Here is a 15,511-nt window from a genome sequence, read left to right as displayed (position 1 = left end):
GACCTGCCTCCTGAGAAATCTGTATGCAGGTCAAGAAGCAACAGTTAGAACTGGACGTGGAACAATGGACTGGTTCCAAATTGGGAAAGGAGTATGTCAAGGCTATATATTGTCACCCTGATTATTTAACTTATATGCAGAGGACATCATGAGAAACGCTGGGCTGGAAGAAGCACAAGCTGGAATCAAGATTGCCGGGAGAAATATCAATAACCTCAGATACACAGATGACACCACCCTCATGGCAGAAAGTGAAGAGGAACAAAAAAGCCTCGTAATGAAAGTGAAAGAGGAGAGTGAAAAAGCTTGCTTAAAACTCAACATTCAAAAAACGATGATCATGGCTTCCAGTCCCATCACTTCATGGCAAATAGATGGGGAAACAATGGAAACAGTGACAGACTTTCTTTTTTTAGGCTCCACAATCATTGCAGATGGTAACTTCAGCCATGAAATTAAGAGACATTTGCTCCTTGGAAGAAAAGCTATGACCAACCTAGACAGCATGTTAAACAGCTACGGGACTGCCCCAGGCCTGTTTGGCCATACATCATGCCTCATCTCTCCCTTGCCCTTCTGGGGCAGGCCTCACTGCCTCCCTCTTCCATGCTGTGGGCTCAGTGGCCTTCCAGCTAGGATGGACGGCAGGAGGCCTGAGCAGAGCCTAGAGAGTGGGAGGGGCTGAGTAGAGGGGTACTGCCTGTCTTCCTCTCTGCCCCCAGGGCACCTGCTGCAGCTCCTACAAAGGCCCTCCCAGATTCCAGATCCTCTCTTGTGTTCCTCCAGTGACTTCATGCCTCACTTCTCCCCGTCTACTTCCCAGTGGTCCTAGGTGCCCCTTTCCTGGCATTCAATGCCCTCAACCAGAGTGGTTTTTGAGAGGACCCCAATGGATAGACTGGCCACTAGCCAATAGATAGGAAACCATAGTAAGGAACAGCCCTGCTGGGCGTCATGGTCGAGCAGACAGACGAAACAGTGACCAAATATGAAGCTGAAAGAAACTCCAATAAAACAGAAAAGAAAGTAATCCAAAACACATGCTTGGCATAGAACATTAATAACAAAAATGGAAAAGAAAAGAAAGAAAAAGCCTACCTGTAAAATTTAGGACTTGCTTTAAAAAGCATCTTTGGTTAAAAAAAATTCAAAAGAAAACTTGTAGACTATTTGTATGTAGTAGAAATTGTAGAAAATTGTAGAAAACAAAGATGATGAGAACAGAAAGTACTGAGTTGGAACACAGAGAAATCAGAGAACTAATAAACGAATCCCTAAACTGGTTTTCTGGAACCCAAAAATGAGACCAAAAGATAGAACAGTAGCCAACCTAAGAAAGGGAAAAAACAAAGGTAAAAACTTAAACTAGCCAGTGGTTAAAACTTCACCTTCCAATGTAGAAGGTGCAGGTACGATCCCTGGTTGGGGACCTAAGATCCGCATGCCTTGTGGCCACAAAAAACAAAACCATAAGACAGAAGAAATATTGTAACAAATTCAGCACAGACTTAAAAAAAATAAAACCTAAACTAGGAAATAACAACTCATACTGATGAACTCTCTAATCTCCCAAGGCCTCACAGAAGTGGCTATAAGCCACCCAAGGGCCACAAGCACCTTGTGATTGAGGCAATGAACAAAGTAGTTATATCAGGGGAACCCTTAACCACAGAGAAAGTTCTAAAGAGACTCCCAGGGCTTGATTGAGCTACTGCCACCATTTCAGATGTCACCTTCAGCTGGTCCAAGCAGATTAGAGAGGCTGAGCCCTCCCAGAAGCCCCTGAAGGATCGGCCTGAAGTTTTCTTCAAGTGGAACGAGGTCACGGGTCACGCAATTCCTTGCAGCAGGATTTCTTCGTGAATCACACAAGAGTGGAATTCAGAATCTAAGCAGAGTTCGGCTGATAAAGCAGAAAGAGGATCTTCCCTGACTGTGTCTGGGTCTTCTCAGTCCTGTTGATATTTTGTCTCTTTCAGCACGAAAGCTGCATTATTTTCCTGTCATTTCCATGTGTGTTTGGGTAGCTGGTATGGCAAGTCTTCCCTTGAGTCAATATTTTCTTTACTCATCTTGTGCCTTTATTCTGATGAATCTTAGAATCATATTGTCATGTTCCATGACTCTCAGGTAGGAAAAAAATGGATAGGATTTCTTTGTTGTTGTTCAGTTGCCAAGCTGTGTGTGACTCTTTGAGACCCTCGTGGACTGCAGCATGCCAGGCTTCCCTGTCCCTCACCATCTCCTGAAGTTTGCCCAAGTTCATGTCCATTGACTTGATGATGCCATTCAACCATCTCATCCTCTGTCGCCCCCTTCTCTTTCTGCCTTCAATCTTTCCCAGCATCACAGTCTTTTCCAGTGAGTTGGCTGTTCACATCAGGTGGCCAAAGTATAGGAGCTTTAGCTTCAGCATCAGTCCTTCCAATGAATATTCAGTGTTGATTTCCTGTAGGATTGACTGGTTTGATCTCCTTGCAGTTCAGGGGACTCTCAAAAGTCTTCTCCAGCACCACAGTCTGAAAGCATTAATTCTTTGGTGCTCTGCCTTCTTTATTGTCCAGTTCTCACATCCATACATGACTACTGGAAAGACCATAGCCTTGACTGTATGGATGTTTGTTGGCAAAGTGATGTCTTTGCCAACTGTCTAGGTTTAACACCCTATCTAGGTTTGAAATAGGAGACTGAAAAAGCTGGCTTAAAACTCAGCATTCAAAAAACAAAGATCATGCCATCTGGTCCCGTCACTTCATGGCAAATAGATGGGGAAAAAATGGAAACAGTGACAGATTTTCTTTTCTTGGGCTCCAAAATCACTTTGGATGGTGACTTCAGCCATGAAATTAAAAGACGCTTGCTCCTTGGAAGAAAAGCTATGACCAACCTAGACAGCACATTAAAAAGCAGAGACATTACTTGGCTAGCAAAGGTCCATCTAGTCAAAGCTATGGTTTTTCCAGTAGTCATGTATGGATGTAAGAATTGGACCATAAAGAAAGGTGAGTGCCAAAGAATTGATGCTTTTGAACTGTGGTGTTAGAGAAGACTCTTGAGAGTCCCTTGGACTGCAAGGAGATCAAACCAGTCAATCCTAAATCAGTCCTGAATATTCATTGGAAGGACTGATGCTGAAGCTAAAACACCAATACTTTGGCCACTTGATGCAAAGAACTGACTCCTTGGAAAAGACCCTGATGCTGGGAAAGATTGAGGTGGGAGGAGAAGGGGACGACAGAGAATGAGATGGTTGGATGTCATCACCAACTTGGTGGACATTAGTTTGAGCAAGCTCCGGGAGTTGGTGATGGACGGGGAAGCCTGGTGTGTTGCAGTCCATGGGGTCACAAAGAATCGGACATGACTGAGCGACTGAACTGAACTGAATTGAAGTAGGTTTGTCAAAGCTTTCCTGCCAAGAAGCAATCATCTTCTAATTTCTTGGCTGTAGTCACCATCTGCAGTGATTTTAGAGCCCAAGAAGAGGAAATCTGTCACTGGTTCCACCTTTTCCCCTTCTATTTGTGATCAAGTGATGGGGTTGGATGCTGTGATCTTAGCTTTTTTTTTTTAATATTGAATTTTAAGCCAGGTTTTTCATTCTCCTCCTTCACCCTCATCAAGAGGCTCTTCAGTTCCCCTTTGCTTTCTGCCACTTTAGTGGTATCCACATATCTGAAGTTGTAGATATTCCTCCCGGAAACCTTGATTCCAGCTGGTAACTCATTCAGACAGGCATTTCGCATGATGTGCTCTGCATATAAGTTAAACAAACAGGTTGACAGTAAACAGTCTTGTCATATTCCTTTCTCAATCCTGAACCAGTCAGTTGTTTCATACAGGGTTTTAACTGTTGCTTCTTGATCTGCATACAGGTTTCTCAGGAGACAGGTAAGATGGTCTGGTATTCCCATCTCTTTAAGAGCTTTCCGCAGTTTGTTATGATCCACACAGTCACAGGCTTTAGTGTAGTCTGCAGATGGTGACTTCAGCCATGAAGTTTAAAGACGCTTGCTCCTTGGAAGAAAAGCTATGACCTCCTCCTCCATTTCCTCCTCCTCCACCTTCTCTTCCTCCTCCTCCACCACCTCCTCCTCCTCCACCTCCTCCTTCTTCTCCTCCACCTCTTCCTTCTCCTCCTCATCCCAAATGAACTGTGCCTCCATAAGGCCCTTGTCCTCTCTTGGATTCTGAAAGACTTGCTCAGGCTGGCGGAGCTCATGCATCCCTTGCATGATGACTGGGGTCAAAGTGCAGACAGGAGTGAGGAAGGGGGACAGATGGGGACCTGAGGCAGAGGGGGGTTGTAGTCAATGAAACAGAGGTAGATGTTGTTCTAGAATTCTCTTGCTTTCTCTATGATCCAGCAGATGCTGGCAATCTAGTCTCTAGTTGCTCTGAGGTTTCTAAACCCAGCTTGAACATCTGGAAGTTCTCAGTTCACAAAATGCTGAAGCCTAGCTTGGAGGATTTTGAGCATAACCTTACTAGGATGGGAGACGAGTGCAATTGTCCAGTTGTTGTCCATTCTTTAGTACTGCCTGTCTTGAGAAGTGGGATGAGGATTGACCTTTGCGAGACCTGTGTCCACTGCTGGGTTTTCCAGACTCACTGACATATTAAGTGCAGCACTTTCACAGCATCATCTTTCAGGACTTGAAATAGCTCTGCTGGAATGCCATCACCTCTGCTAGCTTTATTGACAGCAGTGCTTCCTAAGGCCCACTTGACTTCACACTCCAGAATGTCTGGCTCTGAGTGAGAGACTACATCATTGTGGTTATCTGGGTCATTAAGATCTTTTTTTTACAGTTCTTCTGTGTATTTTTGCCATCTCTTGTTGATCTCTCCTGCTTCTACTAGTTCTTTACCATTTCTGTCCTTTATTGTGCCCACCTTTGGGTGAAATGTTCCTTTGATATATCCAATTTTCTTGAAGAGGTCTCTAGTCTTAACCTTTCTGCTGTTTTCCTCTATTTCTTTGCATTGGCCTTCTTGTCTCTCCTTGCTATTCTCTGGAACTCTGCATTTAGTTGGGTGTACCTTTCCCTTTCTTCCTTGCTTTTCACTTTTCTTCTTACCTCACCTATGTGTAAAGGCTCCTCAGACAACCACTTTGCTTTCTTGGATTTCTTTTTCTTTGGGATGGTTTTGTTTGCTGGCTCCTGTACAATATTATGGACCTCTGTCTAGAGTTCTTCAGGCGTTCTGTTTACTAGATCTAATCCCTTGAATCTATTTGTCACCTCCACTGTATATTCATGCTGCTGCTGCTGCTAAGTCACTTCAGTCGTGTCCAACTCTGTGTGACCCCATAGACAGCAGCCCACCAGGCTCCCCTGTCCCTGGGATTCTCCAGGCAAGAACACTGGAGTGGGTTGCCATTTCCTTCTCCAATGCATGAAAGTGAAAAGTGAAAGTGAAGTCGCTCAGTCGTGTCTGACTCTTAGCGACCCCATGGACTGCAGCCTACCAGGTTCCTCCGCTCATGGGATGTTCCAGGCAAGAGTACTGGAGTGGGGTGCCATTGTCTTCTCCCGTATATTCATAGGGGACTTGATTTAAGTCATACCTAACTGGCCTCATGGTTTCCCCCGCTTTCTTTAGTTTAAGCCTGAATTTTACTATGATCTGAGCCATAGTCGGCTCCAGGTCTTGTTTTTGCGGAGCGTAAACAGCGTCTCCATCTTCAGCTACAAAGAATGTAATCAATCTGATTTCAGTATAGACCATCTGGTGATGTCCATGTGTAAAGTCATCTCTTGTGTTGTTGAAAAAAGGTGTTTGCTATGACCAATATGTTCTCTTGGCAGAATTCTATTAGCCTTTGCCCTGCTTCATTCTGTACTGCAAGGCCAAAGTTACCTGTTACTCCAGGTATCTCTTTTGATAGGTATTTCCTACTTTTGCATTACAATCCCCTATGAAGAATAAAACATCTTTTTTTTGGTGTTAGTTCTAGGAGGTCTTCTGGGTCTTCATAGAACTAATCAGTTTCAGCTTCTTCTGTTATTTCTTGAGCACCTTCAAACCCCAATATGCTTTTGTTCCCTGAATTTCCTCCAGTCTCCTACATCCCCCTTAGTGATTATCTTTTCATCTTTATCAGGATGGTATATAAATGCTAACTCTGACAATATACAAGTAAGTATAGCTGATACCAACTGGTCAAAAATACATGGCTATAGAAAGTTAATAACAAGAGATCTGAGTGTATTATTCAAACTTACAAAGAACTAAAGATAACAGTGTGAATATCAAATGTCGTACATCAGGTCAGCAAGACCACCCTCAGAAACACCCAAGGCTGATGAGTTAACCCTTTACTACCCCTGGGGGGAAGAGAGCTGTGTCCCACCCTATAAAAAAAACCTCTCTCCATGTTTTGTGCATAGGTTGACTCTAAAAGTTGAAAAAACAAAGACAAAAATTCACATTAGGATGTTTCTGTAAATATTTTAAAAAGCCCAGTCAAAAAAAGGATTACATTTCCTTCTTATAAATCAAATTTAATGACCCCTGGGCCATTTGAAAAGAGAAATTTCTTAGCATCAAGGGCTAACTGATTCTCTTTTATTAAACATTATCAACTGGTAGAATTATATTTTACTTTGCTTCTTATTTTGGTGATAGCTTCCAGTGCAGTTCTTTTCCCCCCTGCTGTTTCTAACTGCTTTCCTTATTTTCTTGAACTAATTACCATCATCAAATTCAATTTTCTTCAAACTCCCAATCACACTATCTAACATGTTGAGTTCACATACGTACACTTTAGAAGTTTTTTTAAAGTTTTTTTTTTTTTTTTTTAACTTTTCCTCTCTCCCAGAGCCTGCCATTCTCATCTTCCAATCTGGACTGATTGCCAATCAGGCCTTCTGCCCAGTTGGCAACCTTGGTATTTCCTGTCACAGCTTTCCTGGATTCGATCCACTGTCTTATGGATACTATGTCTTCCTTTTTCTTGGCTTATGCTCTTGTTTTACTGGAGAACATCCTTAAGTAGCTTCCTAGTGAAAGTCGCTCAGTCGTGTCTGACTCTTTGCGACCCCATGGACTATACAGTCCATGGAATTCTCCAGGCCAGAATACTGGAGGGGTTAGCCTTTCCCTTCTCCAGGGGATCTTCCCAACCCAGGGAGGGAACCTAGGTCTCCCTCAATGTAGGCAGATTCTTACCAGCTGAGCCACAGGGAAGCCCAAGAATACTGGAGTGGGTAGCCTATCCCTTCTCCAGCAGATCTTCCTGACTCAGGAATCGAACCTGGGTCTCCCTGCATTGCAGGCAGATTCTTTACCAATGGAGCTATCATGGAAGTTCAAGTAGCTTCCTAAGAAAATATATTTGAGAGGTAAATTTTCTTAGGTATTACATATTATTAAATATTTTTATTTCATTGTCACGCTTGATGGATATTTTGACTGGTGTAGAATTCTAAATTGAAAATCATTTTCTCTTAGAAGATGGAAAGCATTGCCTTATTATCTTTTTAAAATTGTTGTCCTATTATCTTTTATCCTCCAGTATTATTATGAGGTCTGATTCCTATTCCTTTTTCTTGCTTTTATTTGACAAAAACTATTGTTGGCTGCTGGCTGGGCTTCCTAGATCACTCACCAAAATCCTTATGTTTTCTCTCATATTTTTTGTCTGTGTTGCTTTGTTCTATTTTCTAGGAGACTTCTTCAGTTCTATCTTTAAATATTTCAATTGAAATTTGAACTTTAATAATCACATTTAATTTCCAATAATTATTTCTTATCCTCAACTCCTTTTACATAATATTCTGTTCTTGTTCTTTGGATAAAATATTTTCTTAGTTCTCTGATATGCTAATTAAAATTTTAAAATTTCTCATGTTTTCCTCCATATTTTCTGGGATTCTTCCAAGTTCATTTTTCACCTATTTCACGTTGAAGGCTTTCTTCAAATTTCTGATGATGCTTTTTGGTTGGTTTATATTCAGCAAAGAAGGGCTGGATAGCTTTGGAGATTTAATCAGGTTTAAGGGGGATAGGTCCATTTTCCTGCTTTGACTCCTCAATGGAAAGCAAGGAGTTGAGGAACAGAGTTGCCTACATGCCTGCTGGAATCCCCAGTTTTCAACAGACGTTTCATTCAATTGCTTTAGAGAATCGTCCGGTATTTTCCCTGCAGGCCTGCTCCAGCTGCTAACTCACCTGTCTGGTAGAGGAGAGGAGGTTTCAAATGATGCAACCATTCTGTACTGGGGCCTGCAATGAATCCCCAGGTGTTCAGACCCATTTAATTCTATTGCCTTCCTCCACATGCCTGCTGATTGTGAGCCTGCTCTCTGGTGTTATATCTGGCCAACTGGCTCCCACCTACTCCATAGTCTCTCTGTCTAATATTCTAGGCTGAATGTTTCCTGCCTGTTTTACTCATCAACTAATTCCCATCTTGATCTCCAAAAAACTGTTGAAATCTGTCACTTGAGGATAACCTCCCATCCTCACCACATTCCCTTCACTCTGATGAATTTATACCTTTTTGTTCCTGGATACTCTTCTCATAGTAAGCATCTCACGATAAAGAAAGGAGATCGCCTGTGTGTGTACATGTGGGTGTGCACACAAAAATGTGAGCATGGTGTGCCAGAATCAACTCATTTCTTATCTATTTTCCTCTTTTTAGTAAGTCAAATGTTTCTTTGTCTTTTTATATTGAAGTATAGTTGATTTACAATGTTGTGTTAATGTCTGCTGTATAGCAAGATGACTTAGTTATACACATATAGACATTCTTTTTCTTAAAGAAATTCTTTTCCATGATGCTTTATCACAGGATATTGAATATAGTTCCCTGTGCTATACAGTGGGACCTGGTTGTTTAGCCATCCCATGTATAATAATTTGCATCTGCAAATTGCAAACTCCAACTCCATCCATCCTCTATATTTTCCTCTTTCTAATAAATGTAGTTATAGTAATTAATTTTTCTAGATGACCAGTTTGGCCACACAGCATAGGTTTTAATATGTAAGGCTCTCATTGTTGGTCATTTCTAAAGAGTTTATAATTTTACTCTATGTTTCCTCTTTAACCAAAGAGTTATTTTGAAGCCTATTTTAAAACTTTCAAGTGGAGAGTGCATTTTTGGTTTAGTTTTACTTTTGCCCATTCTTTTGTTCTTAAGTTTTAATTTTATTGTATTGTTGCCAGAGACTGAACTGCATGATTTCTACGTTTTGGAATTTACTGAGTTTAAAACTTTAATTCATAACCAACTTTATGAAATGTTCCATAGTGTTTGAGATATATTTGTGGTTTTATGTTTTGTGGTATCATCTGGGATGTTAGTTCTAAAATTTTGAACTGTTTTACCTTTCTTATTTTCTGTGGTCGTTTTGGATTTGCTCTAAAAACATATATGCTTTCTATCAGTTCAGGGATTTTTAGAAATAAATCTGTTTGCCATATCAGTAAAATCCTCCAGGTTGTGGCTTGTCTGTCAATTGCTATCTATACTATATTGTTCATGTTTTTTATCTTATATAGTCCCATTTTCAAGGGGATGCATTTAAAAATTTTTATAGTTGTCCCATTTTTTTTAAATGGCCCATTTTAAATTCTACTAGTAAATACTTTAGACTCCAGTTTATTTTTCTACTTTTCAATGGCAAGAGTGAAATTGTATCATTTAAGTTCCATTTATTCAAACTAAGGAATTTGGCAAGACCCTCACCATTGGTTTTCTGTTTCAAAAATGTCTTGAACACTTCCTCTTCTTGATCTAGAATTAACTTGTTAAAAGTCCATAAAAACGCCTAGATTTTGACTCAAGGAAACAATTTCCAGATTAATTTATGAAGAATTGACATCTTTATTACATCAGCTCTTCCTTTCCAGAACTGTGGTAGTTTCTATTTTTTCAGGTCTTCTTTTTTTTCAGTAAAGTTTTATACTTTTTAATATAGTTTTTTGGCATGTTTTATTGTTTATTCCAAACTGTTTTATAATTTTTGTGGCCTAAGTTGAATGTTTTTTTCCCATTTCTTTTCCAGCTTGTTACTGGCTGGATCTGTATGCCTGTATCCTAACAGCAAGGGGATCCATTTGGGGTTAATGGGTGTTTCTCTTCAGAGTGAAACTCCAAGGATAAGGTTTAAAAGAGAATGGACGATGAAGGATGTGTGTTTTATTTTACATGAATGATGTTGCACCAAAGATCTTCTGTTTCTTGCTTTGTTCCCATTAACACCATTAACATGATGTTTGCTTTAAGTTTTTTAGTAGATGATTTTGATCAGATTAAGAAAATTCCCTCCTATTCATAGTTCTCTAAGTTGTTGTTAATTTTCTTTTTATCATAAATAGGTATTGAATTTTATCAAAGGCTTTTTCTGCATATATTGACATGGTCATATAATTTGCTTGTGTTAAATTTGTTAAGTCTGATTTTCTAATTTTAAACCATCCTTGCAATCTTAGAATAAAACTCAGCTTGGTTAGGATATACCAATATATACTGCTGGATTTGGTTTGTCTAGAATTTTTACATCCATTTCCATATTTTGTGTCATCCTTTCATTGGTTTGTTATAGTAATTATATTAGTCTCATAAAATAAGTTTGAAGGAACTCTTTCTTTTCTGTTTATGATTGGAATTGTTGTTGTTCAGTCACTAAGTCGTGTCTGACCCTTTGCAACCCCATGGACTGCAGCATGTCAGGCTCCCCTGTCCTTCACTATTTCCCAGAGTTTGCTAAACACTTGTCCATTGAGTCAGTGATGCTATCGAACCGTCTCATCCTTTGCCACCTTCTTCTCCTTTTGCCTTGATTCTTTCCCAGCATCAGGGTCTTTTCCAATGAGTCAGTTCTTTGCATCAGGTGGCCAAAGTATTGGAGCTTCAGCTTCAGCAGCAGTCCTTCCAATGAATATTCAGGGTTGATTTCTTTAGGATTGACTGGTTTGATTTCCTTGCAGTTCAAGGGACTCCCAAGACTATTCTCCAGCACCACAGTTCCAAAGCATCAATTATTTGGCGCTTAGCCTTTTTTAGGGTCCAACTCTCACATCTATACACGCCTACTGAAAAACCTATAACTTTGACTCTACACCTTTGTTGGCAAAGTGATGTCTCTGCTTTTTAATACGCTGTCTAGATTTGTCATAGGGCTTCCCAGGTGGTGCTGGGAATTAAGAAACCACCTGCTAATGCAGGAGACATGAGAGACATGGGTTCAATCCCTGGGTAGAGAGGCATGGCAACCTGCTCCAGTATTCTTGCCTGGAGAATCCCATGGAAAAAGGAGCCTGGTGGGCTACAGTTCATAGGTTTGCAAAAAGTTGGACACAACTGAAGCAACTTAGCAAGCACAGGGTTGTCATAGCCCTCTTTCCAAGAGCAAGCTATTTTTTTTTATTTCATGGCTGCAGTCACCATCCACAGTGATTTAGGAGCCCAAGAAAATAAAATCTGTTACTGCTTCCACTTTTTCCCCATCTATTTGCCATGAAGTGATGGGACTGGATGACAAGATGTTAGTTTTTGAATGTTGAGTTTTAAGCAAACCTTTTCACTCTCCTTTTTCACCCTCATCAAGAAGTTCTTTAGTTTCTCTTCACTTTCTGCCATTAGGGTGGTGTCATCTGCGTATCTGAGGTTGTTGATCTTTCTCCCCGAAATCTTGATTACAGCTTGTGACTCATCCAGCATGGCATTTTGCATGATGTACTCTGCATATAAGTTAAATAAGCAGGGTGACAATATACAGCCTTGACGTACTCCTTTCCCAATTTAGAACCAGTCCATTGTTACATGTCCAGTTCTAACTGTTGCTCCTTGACCTGCATACAGGTTTCTCAGGAGGCAGGTAAGATAGTCTGGTATCCCTGTCTCTTAAAGAATTTTCCACAGTTTGTTGTGATCCACACAGTCAAAGGCTTTGTCGTAATCAATGAAGCAGATGTTTTTCTGGAATTCTCTTGCTTTTTCCATGATCCAATGGATGTTGGCAATTCGATCTCTGGTTCCTCTGCCTTTTCTAAATCTAGCTTGAACATCTCAAAGTTCTCAGTTCATGTACTGTTCAAGCCCAGCTTGAAGGATTTTGAGCACTACCTTGCTAGCATGTGAAATGAGTGCAATTTTGCGGTAGTTTGAACATTCTTTGGGATGGCCTTTCTTTGGGATTGGAATGAAAACTGACCTTTTCCAGTCCTGTGGCCACTGCTGAGTGTTCCAAATTTGAGTACAGCACTTTCACAGCATCATCTTTTAGGATTTGAAATAGCTCAGCTGGAGTTCCATCACCTCCACTAGCTTTGTTTGTAGTAATGCTTCCTAAGGCCCACTTGACTTTACATTCCAGTATGTCTGACTCTAGGTGAGTGACCACACCATCGTGGTTATCTGAGTCATTCAGACCTTTTCTGTACAGTTCTTCTGTGTATTCTTGCCACTTGTTCTTAATCTCTTCTGCTTCTGTTAAGTCCTTACCATTTCTGTTCTTTATTGTGCCCATCTTTGCATGAAATAGTTCTTTTGTATCTCCAATTTTCTTGAAGAAATTTCTAGTCTTTCTCGTTCTATTGTTTTCCTCTATTTCATTGCAGTATTCACTTAAGAAGGCTTTCTTATCTCTCCTTGCTGTTCTTTGGAACTCTGCATTCAGTTGGGTATATCTTTCCCTTTCTCCTTTGCTTTTTGCTTCTCTTCCTTTCTTAGCTGTCTGTAAGACCTCCTCAGACAACCATTTTGCCTTGTATTTTTTTTGGGGGGGATGATTTTGGTCACTGCCTCCATACAATGTTATAAACCTCCATCCATAGTTTTTCAGGCACTCTGTCCATCAGATCTAATCCCTTGAATCTATTTGTCACTTCCACTGTATAATCATAAGGGATTTAATTTAGATCATACCTGAATGGCCTATTGTTTTTCCCTACTTTTTTCAAGGTAAATCTGAATTTTGCAATAAGGAGCTCATGATCTGAGCCACGGTCAGCTCCAGGTCTTGTTTTTGCTGACTGTATCGAGCTTCTCCATCTTTGGCTGCAAAGAATATAATCAATCTGATTTCAGCGAAAGTAAAATCCAATGCTGTGAAGAATATTGCATAAGAACCTGGAGTGTTAGGTCCATTTATCAAAGTAAATTGGATGTGGTCAAACAGGAGATGGCAAGTGTGAATATCAACATTTTAGGAATCAGTGAACTGAAATGGACCAGAATGGGTGAATTTAATTCAGTTGACCATTATATCTACTACTGTGGGCAAGAATCCCTTAAAAGGAATGGAGCAGCCCTCACAGTCAACAAAAGAGTTAGAAATGCAATCTCAAAAACAACATAATGATCTCTGTTTGTTTCCAAGGCAAACCACTCAACATCACAGTAATCCAAGTCTGTTCCCCAACCACTAATGCTGAAGAAGCTGAAGTCAATTTGTTCTATGATCTACAAGACCTTCTAAAACTAATATCAGAGAAAGATGTCCTTTTCATCATAGGGGATTGGGATGCAAAAGTAGGTCAAGAGATACATGGAGTAACAGGCAATTTTCGCCTTGGAGTACAAAATGAAGCAGGGCAAAGGCTAACTGAGTTTTGCCAGGAGAAGACACTGGTCATAGATAACCCTATGGGGGAATAAAATGAGAGCAAAAGCCAGTGGACATCTAAATAGCACCCCTTTCACTGTTGCTTTATCTACCTCAAATTCTTATCACTATGTGACATTTTATTTTATACTTTTTGTATGTTCACTCTGAATCTTCCCCTACAAGAATGTTAATTTGGTGTCTTATTCAGTACTCTGCATCCAGAGCCTGGAACAGTGCCTGGTACATAACAGGGATTTAATAAATGAATGGGGGTGGGGTAGGGAATCATCAGAATCAGACGGTTCCTTCTTAACTGGAGAAGTAGCAAAAAGAGCATCGGATGGATTGGATGATAGCTGGAATCAGAGTAAAGTCGCCTTGACAGACGGTACTATCCTGAACACTCCATTAGCTAAAGTGAAGTGAAATGAAAGTCACTCAGTCGTGTCTGACTCTTTGAGACCCCATCCAGGCCAGAATACTTGGAGTGGGGTAGCCTTTCCCTTCTCCAGGGGATCTTTTCAACCCCAGGATGGAACCCAGGTCTCCCGCATTGCAGGTGGATATTAACCAGCTGAGACACAAGGGAAGCCCTCACTAGCTAAAACTTTTTCCATACTCTTAAATATTTTTCTATACCAGCATTATTGGATCTTAAGTCCCAAATCACCTCTTCCGGGCCGAGCGCTTATTTCTTTGTGTTTCCACTGCCCCCTCTTCCCACTCACCCCAAACCATCTCATCCAACCATGACAGGTTTCGTGCAAGCCTTGCCATGCACCCTCTTGCCCCACCAGAGTTGCAGGAAGGTGAAGGCTACAATTCGTTGTTCAATTATTTCCCTGCCCCTCCGAGAGTGTGGCATACGGTAGGCTCAAATGAAAGAATGCCTTCGGTAGGCCTCGTAAACCAAGGTCCCTTGTCTGGAACAATGTCAGGCAACTTTGCTGCTTCTACTGAATGTGGTGATACTGAGAAAATGCGGGTGTTGCGGGAGGCTTATAGCAATGTACTTTGTGTGTTTGCGGACAGCAGGTCAAGGGCCCGGGATGGTCGCGCAAACAGGCGTCCGGAACCGAGGCCTTCCCTTGCCCCAGCATCCGCAAAGGCCTATTAATCCTTAATATTCAAATTCCGCCCACTAAACCATCCCCTCGGCGCCCAAGCCGCCTCTTTTCCCCAAATGACGGCCGTTGGCAGCCAATCGGCAGCTAGACGGGGCGTCCGCCCCCTTTTCCCTCGCCGGAACGGACACCGAGTCCCGCCAATTGGGGGCGTCGCCACCGAGGCCCCGCCCCACCCCGGCCACCACATCCAATGGCGCGCCAGCTCGCTCAAGCATCGGGGGCGGGGCGCAGGCGCGCAGGTGCAGCTGTGCGCAAGCCGGCCGGGAGGGCGGGGCGCGACGTCGGCCGTGCGGGGTCTCGGCGTCGGCGGCGCGCGCGCTCCCTCCTCTCAGAGAGAGGGCTGTGGTAAAAGCCGTCCGGAAAATGGCCGCCGCCGCCGCTGCCGCGCCGAGCGGAGGAGGAGGAGGAGGCGAGGAGGAGAGACTGTGAGTGGGACCGCCGCGGCCGCGGGCGGGGACCCTTGCTGGGGGGCGGGGGGTAGGGGCGGGACGTGGCGCGGGAGGGGCCCGCGGGGTCGGGCGACACGGCTGGCGGATGGCGTCCCTCCTCTCTACCCTCCCCCTCCCGCTGGTGACGGCACCCCCACCCCCCCCCGCGGCGGCCCGTTACCCGCACTTGCGGGTGACCGTCTTCGGCGCGGCCTCCTCAGGCTGCCTTTGCCTGCTTTCCCCCACCCTCCCGCCTTCGGCGCGCATCCCGGCCCCCCGGCCCCGCGGGCGCCCCTGTCGCCGGGGCTTCGCCTGTCGGGGCTGCGCGCGCGTCGTGCCCTTCGCGGGGCTTCGGGCCCGCGGCGCCGTCGCGCGCCCGCGCCCCCGG

General features: G+C 42.8%; 1 protein-coding gene across 1 annotated transcript in view; it reads left to right on the top strand.

Annotated features, from left to right (window-relative positions):
• Positions 1-14,991: 14,991 nt before the first annotated feature.
• The window catches only part of MECP2 (methyl-CpG binding protein 2), a 59,150-nt gene continuing 58,630 nt past the window's right edge, over positions 14,992-15,511 (top strand). Inside the window, exon 1 of the mRNA XM_052662845.1 lies at positions 14,992-15,120. Coding sequence (XP_052518805.1) covers positions 15,059-15,120 — 62 coding nt within the window. The 5' untranslated portion in view covers positions 14,992-15,058. The remainder of the gene's footprint in view (positions 15,121-15,511) is intronic.

This window comes from Budorcas taxicolor, chromosome X (genome assembly GCF_023091745.1).
Source record: "Budorcas taxicolor isolate Tak-1 chromosome X, Takin1.1, whole genome shotgun sequence".
In the NCBI taxonomy this organism is placed as follows: domain Eukaryota; kingdom Metazoa; phylum Chordata; class Mammalia; order Artiodactyla; family Bovidae; genus Budorcas; species Budorcas taxicolor.
Note: the sequence above shows the minus strand (reverse complement) of the source record. Positions and strands in the feature narration are given on the sequence as shown.